Genomic DNA, 11,546 nt, shown 5'->3' with positions numbered 1-11,546 from the left:
TAAACTGTGCAAAAATGCTTTTGTATTAGCAGGCAAGTAGAGTTATACTGAAACAATTAGCCTATTCGCTTTCTATCTCTCCCGCTATCGCAAAATCTAATTGTTAAATACAACAAATAACAGCTACAACGACCGATTTTAAACAGGATGACGGAAAGCCGATGGCCAAAATTCTTGGATGAACAGCTCAGCTTAGCCGGACAGATCGGCTCATTGTGAAAACGGCAAGAACACGATTTTGGACCTAAAAGTGGTTTGTTTTTTGTTATCATCGTCACAGACGGGCAAATCGACGTAGAATCCAACATTGTGTCCATCGTTGGGTTTTCAAACTAAGAACAGAACCGTGCCTTAACAATGGAATGGAACGTTGAACTTTTTAGCGAGGACTCTCATCCGCGAGTAAATGATGTCCCAATCCAAATAGATGCCTATCAGGAATCGACTTTCCTGTCCTGTGATGGTGAATTCCGATCTGCCATGTAGCACGCGAGCGTTGTTGAGGGTGATTGTATCGCCAGGCTCCATTTTGTGTTCGATTTGATTTGCTGGGTCTATCAACATTTTACCGATTGCCAAATAAGCTTCATACATCTCGATGGTGCGCTCCGGGGTCACGTGCATGATGGAATCCCGTACAAGATTATTGCAGTTGAACCGAGAAAGTTGTTGATTCTCATCCAACCTGTTACAAGATAGGAACTAAAATTAGACTACATAATAAAACAGAAGAGCGGTGTAAAAATACCGTAATGGCATGACTAACTGCTAACTCAAGATAAAAACTAGTGATTTTTTTTCAAAGTTACGTACTACGGTCAATTTTTTTTTCAACTTATCCAAGATATTTATCTTATCAGATGTCTTGGCGTGTAGTATCGCTTGATTTTTACGAGTTATGCTGTATTTTGACGAACCCACAGGGCGAATAAACATACAAACAACAAGTAAATAATAGAGAGTGTTACTACGCACCTTAACATCTAAAAAGGGAGGGATTTATTATCTAACTTGATCTTTTCGGATAAGTTGCAAAGAAAACTACGACGAAAAAACTAAAACAAAATAAGCGAGCTTGCTGTACAAAACTGTTTACAATACAAATAACTAACTGTACGAATATTGCGCGGAATTCGCACTTGTTTCTTGCGTTATTCGAAAAATGCTAAGTGGATTAGAACAATAAAATCGTGTCCCACACACTTTTTACATTACTGTAAAGGTATCCACAGCCAAAAGGTGTTCTTTTTGTTGTTCTAGTTTGTTTGTTCTATTTTGTTTTGTATCAGCTTGAGCCAAAAGCGTAGGCCTGAGATCTACCTTAAGTGTTGTTTCTTAACAATAGTCTATTGTCAGACGAACAACAGACTTTTGTGAGACCAACAATAGTCTATTGTCAAACGAACAACAGACTTTTGTGAGACCAACAATAGGCTATTGTCAGACCAACAATATTTGGCAGACCAATAATAGACTTTTGTCAGACCAAAAATATACTTTTGTCAGACCAACAATAGTCTGTTACTTCTATTGTCAAACCAACAATAGACTTTTGTCAAGAAACACTACTTAGCATAAATGTCAACTTAGGATCGTTTCGTGAAAAATGGGGCCAATTCACGAAGTCCTCCTAAGATATATCTATTGAGGAGTGCCTCCTGAATCTAGCTCCGATGAATCCTACCTTTGCCTGGTGACGCTACGCATAAGGGGGCACTAAGATAAATCGACTAGGGACAAGGCTGTTTTTTTTGTTGCTTTTGTCCTGTTCTTCTTTGCTTTTCCTTCAATAACACACCGGTATTTGCTTAAAAGTAAACGTGTTAAAAACTTACTCTATCAATTTTCGACTGAATTTCAGGTCAAAGTGTCCAAACTCGTCCTTTCCAGTGTCGAAAAACTGAAATCGTTCATTTGTCAAGAAATCAAACTTCTTAGGATCCTTGTCTCTCAACACCTTTGCAACATGGAAGCCATCCACAAACTGGTTGGCGCCCCCAACGCCAGGTGCCTGTTCAATGCAGTGAAGCATCTGAACCTGCAAGAGAACAAGTCATCGTTAGAGATTTACATATAAAGTGCTAGCCAAACAAACACGACATTTCACGCCACATTTTGCAACAATGTTGCCTGCTGTAATAAATGTGATGGCATATTTCCAGCATGGTGAATGAATGAGAATGATGTATTATTCTAGAAAGTGACACAGGCATACTCGGAATCAGGAGTCGAACCTAAGACCTTCTGATTACTAGTTCGGATGCTCTACTACTGAGCTACAGGAGACTCGTGGGAGCTAAGGCCATTAGGTTCATGGGACAAATATTCTGCATACTGCTAGGATTTAAATGTCGAACGTGTGGTATATGAAATAAATGTGATGGTATATTTCCAGCCTGGTAAATGTTGCCTGCTGTTGCAACGTACTGCGTCGGGAGCTAGTCAGACAGACGCAACATGTTGCCCGAATGTTCAAGGATCTTTTTATTTAAACTGGAGATTGACTGAAAACCACAGAAGCCCAACGACCACATGTCAGTGTCTGACCAGAGTCTCTAGCCTGAATAGCCAAACTTGATCAGGACATAAGAGGAGAATGACAAACCTATGACACTTTTCATTGGTCAGAACTGGCCGGCCAGTCAGTTCAATCCTTTCGCAAATGGAATGCACCAATTTGAATGGCAGTTGATATGCCACTTTCGTGGAATTGCTTCAAAATGGCGCACGCTATTATCAGAATGTGGCATTTTGAATTAAATAACTGTCCAAATTCCCGCCCAATTCCTGATTGGCTCGTAGCTATTGCCTATAAGAGTGCAGACAATAAAAATAACGTCAGATGTAACGCGCGCGTTTTCTCAACGAAAAAAATAGCCAACTCCGCTCGTACTTTTTCCATGTTATTGTAAAAAACAAATCGACGGCATGCAGTTTTCTATGGTTTATACTCTTATAGACCATAAAATGACGCCATAAAATGCCCAAAACTTGGCAGTGAAACCACTCGCCTGCGGTGGAAAATGTCAACATACAGGAGCGTTTTGCTCTTGGAACAGACGAGGCCACCAAAGGCAATGCAGAAAAACACTAAATAGTCAAACCACGTGCATGTGGTTTGACCAATACCCTATAAATTTCAATAAATGCTCAGAATCCATTATGCCTCGACCGTACAGCGGAGACTTGAGATGTTATTTCCCAGACTATCTTTCGGCATTGTCGCGTACGCTTTTCCTCTTTTTTTGGACAACCTTTGGCGAAACAGCTGTATATACATTTACAAAGTGCAAGAAATCTCACTTACTCCAGGAACGTAGTCATAATACGGCAGGTCGGTATGCAGGGAAAGCCTATCTGAAGTGTAAGCCACGTTGCTAGGATCATATTTCGCCTTCACTTCGAAGGTATGCCTAAAAAGCAAGGAAGAGACAATGGAATACAATGCCTGGGGAAAAACACACAAATAAGAATTGCTCTCTACAGGCAAATGCAAATCAAGTAGATGATAAATGCGACACTAAAACCCTTGACCAATGAAAAAATTCCGTGCCTCGGCTGGTAACGTCAAAAACAAGAACAAATCAGTCGGGAAAAAAGAAATGTAGAAATATTCTTAGTCTGAAATGTCAGGGTTCTTCCCCCTAACCCACACGGAGGCTCTCTTCCGCACCCCCAGTGGGTTAGAGGTTGTGCAAAAATTCATCTCCCAAATTTGAATCAACGAACGATTCTCATTCAACTACAGTAACTGATCCTTGTTTTTCACGTTACCGTGCTCGCCCCAACAGCGTAGCTCCACTGGTCACTATAGAAACCACACACCACCCACAATTCCTTGGTTCGTTCTGACGAAGTGTCAACGCTCAAAACGTCAACACTACAATTTCTTTTCGGTTGCCAATTTATTTTATCAACTCTGTCCCAACTCAATTGATAAGACAAGGCCTGATTGTGGCTCCTGATAAGACCAAACCCTGATCCGTGTCCACCGACACAGCACCACAGTCTCTCTAGAAACTAACGCCAAATGTAAGCATTACGTTGGGGCTACGTGTTTCATTGCCTATGGATTTATGTTCGACAAGATTAAGTCAAAAAGAGGTCAGAAATTCTTAGCTTCTGCAGATTTAAAGCTCCTGAATGGACAACATCGATTCAGAGCTAAAGCGATACCTTGAATTTTCCTGACCTTTCGAATGATTTCAAAAGTCGGAACACCATCCGTAAAAATCCCGTGAGTTCCAATCCTTTCTAGCCTGAAATTTTCTTGTGTCTTTACTTATGCTTGTGTCGTTGGTATGCACACTTTAATGCACAATCTGCGAGCTAGCGAGCCAAGCCTGCGAGTCACGTGAAAACACTTGGGAAATAAGGATTGTAATATTGCGCAGCGTAGTTAATAAATGTGAATTCAAAACATTAGAAAATAGACGCTGTGAGATATTGTAAACCGAGCAAAATTTAACGAACTTTTCAACGGTATACTTTTGTACCCTGAAGAAGGCAGCATTGCCGAAACGTCGGTTTACAATATCTTACAGCGTCTATTTTCTAATATTTTGGATTCACGTGAAAACACGCTAGGGTTCACGTGAGATAGAAATACTGGTAGCCAGTTTTTCTTTCGTTCACACGATCAACAAGAGGAGAGTATTAAACTTTTAATCGTGTCCATCGTTCCCTTCCTTTCATGAAGGTACGTTATTTTCATTAAATTACGTTCAATTAAACGATGTGGTTAAAAATATGTGGGCTGTAGCCAGGCATGGTTAAAAATTTTGTATAAAATGTTGTCACTGGGTTTAGAAATATTTAACAAATCGACGGCAGTTTTCTATGGTCTATACTCACTAATCAACAATTAGACGGCGAGCTCGAGGTTCCTATCGGCTGTTAGTTGCCGAGGGGCGAGGCCCCGAGCCAACTATCATACCTCAGTGATCGATCCATGAAGCAAAAAATATTTTTATTTCATAAATTTTGATATACTTGTGCAATGATGCATGCTAAATCGCACGCGCTCTGACAAACTGCTGTCTATCGATCGATAGACGGCACCTGTGTAGCCAATCAGATTGCGCGTTAGGCGATAGTCGGTCACTGAGGTATGCTTAAATAGACCATAAAATGACGTCAAAAAATGCTCAAAACTCAAGTGTAACCACGAGCCGCAGGCGAGTGGTTTCACTGCCAAGTTTTGGACATTTTATGGCGTCATTTTATCATCTATAAGAATAAGACCATAGAAAACTGTCGTCGATTTGTTTTTTACAATAACATGGAAAAAGTACGAGCGGAATTGGCTATTTTTTTCGCTGAGAAAGCGCGCGCGTTACTTCTGACGTCATTTTTTTGTCTGCACTCTAATAGACAATAGCTACGAGCCAATCAGCGTGCGGGAATTTGGACAGTTATTGAAAAAAAAGATGGACGTTTCGGTTGTTGCTACAACGGCGTCCAGGATGTTATGCGAATAAAATTAAATTCTGAAATACGATAAACGTGTCAATAAATGTAAAATTTGGGTGAGAACTATAACAAAAGTGTGGCAAATTAAGAATGCTTCTAAAAATTCTTAAGGTTTTTGTGTATGTCCGGAAAAGCAACTGTTTTACTTAATAGAGTTCACTTCTCGTAAGGAATGCCAAGCTTCAAGAAGAAGTCTTTGTTTCCATTTCGCAGATCTGTTACTGATTTCAACCCCTTGTAGATCGATCTCGTTCTTATGGTGTTTTATTTATGACTGGCATGGTTCACAGGCTCGCATATGGGCGGTTTTTGCAACCAATCCCTAGAGATCCAAAAGACAATGGGGGGGGGGGGGGGGAGGTGTGGCAGCCATGTTGGATGACAAAACCTTTTGTTTTGTCATCCAACATGGCCGCAAATACCGTTGTCTTTTTGAATCTCCAGGGCTTGGTTGCAAACCACCTATTGGTAAAACTCCATAAGCACACACATTTAAGCATAACAAGCTTCTTGTATTTTTGCTTGTGCCTAAAGGTATGTAACTGGAACTGGAATATTTACAAGTCACTACTACAGATTTATACAGTTTTACACTACTTCAGTTATGTGCATAATAGTAGTGAATACAGGAGTCAAGAGACATTTGGGTCAACTCTTGCCACCTCCCCACCTGGGTAGTGGCACAAAAGCCAGAAAGTAAATTCCTTCTTGATTCAGTGAGTCTGTTGCTTAAATTACTTGTGTCTTTTGGATAACCGGAAGTAATGACCACCAGAAAGTAGCTATTAAATTTTGATGTTGCAGTAGCTTAAGACAACAACTGTGTTTATAAATCCGAGACCTAAGGCAGATATGGCAAAGAAGTCTATAAAGATATCTTGGCACTGCAGTTTGGAACCAGCAAAAGAATCAATTGAGGAAAATTTGTTCAATCGCAGTTTTAAAGATGAATCAAGAAAATTAAATCTAATTTACAGCTTTTGATTCCATCTTTAATTTTTATTTGCATAATATTAGTTTAGGTAGTTTTAATCCCCTTTTGTAGTGTTTAAGCGCCTGTGAAGTAAAAAATAACTGATGTTAAGGCCTTTCAAAGAAAACAAGAATGGCATTTTCTTGTTTTTTTTTAATATCTTCTCTCATTCCAGAGATATTTAAGTTTTTGTTTGAAAACTGATGACGACACCTTGATCGTTTCAGTACAAAGATAAATCACAAAATCAAGAATATCTTGGGGAATATTGGAGTGTTGCTGCTCAAACTTGGCACCAGTATGGTACCTCAGGTAAGACACAAAAATTATGCCTACTGCATTGTTACCATGGCAACAATTTGCTTTGGGATCTATATTATGCTCGATTAAACGTTCCCATTTTTTGTCTTAATCACACATACTTTACTTCTAATGAGCTGGTGAAGAGACGTAGGGCAATATGGGCACTTCGTGCGTTTCAAGTAGGACTGTCTGCCTCTCCTAATTTTGTCGAAAATGGAGATACAATATTTGGTTCATAGCAGAAAGGGAAGTGGCCAAGAGAAATACCATGGCAACGTCAAAATTGGTATCATTTTGTTTCTTACCTGGGGTACATTATTGGTGCCAAGTTTGAGCAGCAATTCTCCAATACACTCCAATGTCTCGTTGGGGGGGGGGGGGGGCAGTTAATATGAGGACTTTGTAACATTTGTTCCCAGACGTTTTGGCCTTTATAGGTTCATGTCACAAACATCCTGCATACTGCTGGGATTTGAATGTTGATGTGTGGCACGTGGGCAGTAGAATAAATGTGGTGTGATTTTAGCTTTAGCTAAAATTACGTTCAAGTGGCTATAACTCAAAAATGAGTGCAGTGACCACCATATTTTATTATGGATCTGTGATCAGAATGCACAGGTACAACTTTTGACACCGTTTTTAAAAAAGTGTTTTTAGGGAGGCTTTCAAAGTCATCTTGAGTTTATGAAAATTTATGGAAGCTGTGAAGAAATAGGTTTACATTTGTAGGTCTTACTCAACGAGAAGCGTAGGGCATTTTCACAAGAACACAGCACAATGCGGGATTTTCCGGACTACCGTTGTGTTAGAGAAAAGCTCGATTAAAATAGTTCACCAATCGTAATGCGCGCGATTTCAAAACAAAAACAAACGACCGCATGTATGTATGTATGTATGTAAAAGATGAAATTTTGGAGTCGGACTAGTTCAAACTTGTCCGACTCCAAAATTTCATCTTTTATTCACAGCTCTGGTGTTACCATTGAGCACTTTTATAGCGGATGAAGTCTTCAGTTTATCCACTGGTAGTCATATGTATGTATGTATGTATGTTGTAAATCTTTAGTTATACACGGAAAATCATCAGTTACAGGGCCGTAGCCAGTATGAGGCAAACCGAGGCACTTGCCTCAGTCATTGTTGACAAATTCACAAACAGTTAAATAAATTAAAAAAAAAATGTTAACGCAACATGATATTATGTTGAATGATAACGCGAATCAGGCAGTGCCCTGAATTACAGGTGAGAAAAATTAAGCAAAAATTCATGCCAACCAGGCAGCGGCTTCCCAAAGAAAACTGTCTTGTTTTTATGTATTTTTCCGCCATTTCTCGAGTCTTTTGTCTACTCTGTTCTGAGTGAGAAAAATCTATGAAAATGCAGTGTCTATCAACAGCTTTTTTCAAAGAAAGCGGAAAGTAGTTTCTCTCATAACATGCTTTCAGTTCTTCTCAATAATCGAACCAAAATTTAACCTTGTTTTGGCATTACTAGTATTCAGCGAAGCAACTTTGTCTTTCATTCCATCTGGTAGAGATGGTGGTGTCAGTGAAAAAGCCACCGGAGATGGTCGGAAAGAAGTTAATTGTAGAGGCAAAAACCAGACAGGCGGCAGCGCCACTAAGTACAGGAAGCTGTTCGTGCGAGCGCAGGTTAAGCCCTCTCCACAGGTTGAAGACCTGGTGCCGTTCATCGATGGGCTCTAACAGGCTGAATGGCCTTGAATTAGCCTATGTCCACAGCGAAATCCCTGAGGACCCACTCAAGCCTCTACAGCGGTGGCATGCTAGCGGGCAGAGGCGAATCCCGCTGGCATTTAACAGCTAACTTCGTTGCCATTTAGAAATGGCCGAGACTAAGTTTTATGAGCCTGCGAGACTGAGCCCCCCCCCATAAACCCTTCTTTTCACGAGATCTCTGGTCAGCAAACCTGGTTTAGGTCGTTGTTATCTAAAGCCTTTCTATAGAAACAAACAGCCAACAAACACATTAAACAGCCGCATACAAGAGCACAGAGCCCATAAAGTAGCATTTAAATAGCCCCCCCCCCCCCCCCCACCAAAAAAAATTCACCTCGATCTCTAGATCTAGATGACCTTAAGGGCTCTTAGCGGAATTTTTGTCAAATAAGGTTTGATCCCAGTGTTTTGTTTAAACGTAATCATCATAAAGACCCTAAATTGCTAGGCCGGGAATTAAACCATGGATATTGCCTCAGTCATTATTTTTTTCTGGCTACGGCCCTGAGTTAAGCTTAAGTTTAAAACTAAAACTAATTACAACTGCTTTACAAGATTGCCGTGTGGAAATCCGATATATCAGCTAACTTCTTGATATTTCGCTTAAAATGCTCAACGGATGAAGCATTTCTAAGTTTTTGGGCAAGTTAATTATTCCATAACATGGCCCCGCTGTAAGAAAAGCTTTGTTTCAAATAATTGGTCAAGGGTGGACATGGACGTTTAAACTCCTGATCAAATTTTTGGGTTCACAATATTAAAGGTACTTGTTCTATTTGTAGTTTCAAAACAAAAGCAAGTGGTTATTTGATGATATGCTAATTTGCTTCCTTTCGAATTGATTTAAACCCGCAAGGATCGACAGGATCTCGCAGTATACATTTGTTATTATTTTTACGAACCATTTGTTCAAAAATACAACTTCACTTACCCATAGTCAGTGCTTTTGGAATGTCCAACTCGATCACACAACTTTTCTACCTGTCCAACCTCAAGCGGCGTATTGCGCACCAATGCGATTCCCACACTGTGCATAGCGAAAAGCCAGTCGAAAAGAGCTCTGTCATCTTGCATAACATCTTGAAAATCGCTTTTCGGAATGTTGCCTTGCAACTTTTCAGCGTCCCATATTTCTACGCCTTCTCTACTGAGGCTCGATCTTTCTTTGCTCGAGTCTTCGCCTTCACTGAGCCTTCGTGAATGGAGCCATTCCGAGTCGAAGACACTAACATGACCATCGGGCCACGTCACAACCACCTGCTCTCCGTCTTGCGTTACCTCGAGTTTCTGAGGCGAAATGTTCAGATCCAAACTTCCGACGGTATCAAACCTACGCTGCAAACTTGACTCGTGAAAACATTCCGAACATCTACAGTTATCGCGCAGGTAAATGAAGGGGAAACGGTTCACTGATTTGTTGTTCCATGTTACGTGCAGCATGCCACTGTTGTCATTGCGTTCGATCCCTTGTACAAGAAATCTTGAGGCCGATGTAGCTGCTACTCCGGCTGTCTTGGCGAACTGCCCGAAACGTTGGGCTTGGATGATGACCCGGGTCTTGCAAAGCTGCCTCAGAGAAGAGAACATGACGATTCTGATGGGAGTCGCTCGAAGTAAGTAATCAGATGTCTGATATTTTTTGCAAAGAGTCACGATGGCCATTGTGTGTGTGCGTCACGTAATTTGAGTGTCACGATAACTGTTGGATGATGGGGAAAACTTTGTGACACCTACGGTAAAACGTTCCCTGTTTAACAGTAAAAATTTTTGAACGATTCTGGAATAAAATTTTACTCAAGTGGACTCCTTTGCGTGTCTGTTTGTGTCTTGTGTGGTTTTGGTTTGTGGTTGTTGGCCGGCGGGATTCGGAGCGAAACCAGTACATGACAATCAATGACAAAAACCACTCAAGCCACAAATGACCGTGAGTAATTCAAATACAATAACCCCAACATCAAAAAGTTCTATAGTACTCGTTTTTTAATATCCTTTAAATTTAATAACTTATTTTAATGGGAGCCGTTTTAATACAGATATGAAAAAAACATATTACGTTTTTCCATCGCTGTGGATGAGACCACACTTTCCACCAAGTGGAAATTTGACGAAAAGATATTTTTGCGCACCGGGAGAAATAGGTCTTGGCAAGTTTTAATGGAATCCCAAAAGAAAATTAGGGATAACCACGCATATTTTAGAAATAATTAAGCTTCACTTTGGGAAAAAGTTCCATGCATTGTTTTGCATTTTAACGCTACTTTTTGAATTATTGTTGCTGAAAAAATGCCTCGTTACCCCCAATTTTCTTTTAGGATTCCAGTAGCCCTTGCAAAGATCTCCTTTTCCCGCATAATCATAAACTGTGCAAAAATGCTTCTGTATTAGCGGGCAAGTAGAGTTATACTGAAACGATGAGCCTATTCGCTTTCTATCTCTCCCGCTATCGCAAAATCTAATTGTTAAATATAACAAATAACAGCTACAACGGCCGATTTTACGCAGGATGACGGAAAGCGGATGGCTAAAATTCTTGGATGAACAGCTCAGCTCAGCCGGACAGATCTTAGTGTGAAAACGGCAAGAACACGGTTTTGGACCTAAACGTGGTCTGTTTTTTGTGATTGCGTACCAGATGAGCAAATCGACGTAGAAATTCAGACGATGTTTGAATCCAACATTGTGTCCATCGCTGGGTTTTCACACTAAGAACAGAACCGTGCTTTAACAATGGAATGGAATGTTAAACTTTTTGGCGAGGACTCTCATCCGCGAGTAAATGATGTCCCAATCCAAAAAGATGCCTATCAGGAATCGACTTTCCTGCCCCGTGATAGTGAATTCTGATCTACCATGTAGCACGCGAGCGTTGTTGAAGGTGATTGTATCGCCAGGCTCCATTTTGTGTTCGATTTGATTTGCTGGGTCTATCAACATTTTACCGATTGTCAAATAAGCTTCATACATCTCGATGGTGCGCTCCGGGGTCACGTGCATGATGGAATCGCGTACAGGGTTATTGCAGTTGAACCGAGAAAGTTGTTGATTCTCATCCAACCTG

At 40.5% G+C, this 11,546-nt stretch overlaps 2 protein-coding genes across 2 annotated transcripts in view; both read right to left on the bottom strand.

Moving 5' to 3' along the window:
* The window catches only part of LOC146464443 (gamma-butyrobetaine dioxygenase-like), an 18,634-nt gene continuing 7,088 nt past the window's right edge, over positions 1-11,546 (bottom strand). Inside the window, exons 3-6 of the mRNA XM_085129901.1 lie at positions 9,420-10,082; positions 3,308-3,413; positions 1,836-2,038; positions 1-685 (exon numbers count right to left, since the gene is read on the bottom strand). Coding sequence (XP_084986027.1) covers positions 352-685; positions 1,836-2,038; positions 3,308-3,413; positions 9,420-10,082 — 1,306 coding nt within the window. The 3' untranslated portion in view covers positions 1-351. The remainder of the gene's footprint in view (positions 686-1,835; positions 2,039-3,307; positions 3,414-9,419; positions 10,083-11,546) is intronic.
* Positions 10,721-11,546, bottom strand: part of LOC146464444 (gamma-butyrobetaine dioxygenase-like) — a 7,401-nt gene continuing 6,575 nt past the window's right edge. Inside the window, exon 4 of the mRNA XM_085129902.1 lies at positions 10,721-11,543. Coding sequence (XP_084986028.1) covers positions 11,210-11,543 — 334 coding nt within the window. The 3' untranslated portion in view covers positions 10,721-11,209. The remainder of the gene's footprint in view (positions 11,544-11,546) is intronic.

This window comes from Pavona decussata, unplaced genomic scaffold (assembly GCF_977016875.1).
Source record: "Pavona decussata unplaced genomic scaffold, jaPavDecu1.1 SCAFFOLD_164, whole genome shotgun sequence".
In the NCBI taxonomy this organism is placed as follows: Eukaryota; Metazoa; Cnidaria; class Anthozoa; order Scleractinia; family Agariciidae; genus Pavona; species Pavona decussata.
The sequence above is the reverse complement of the archived record's forward strand: the minus strand, read 5'-3'. Positions and strand labels throughout refer to the sequence as shown.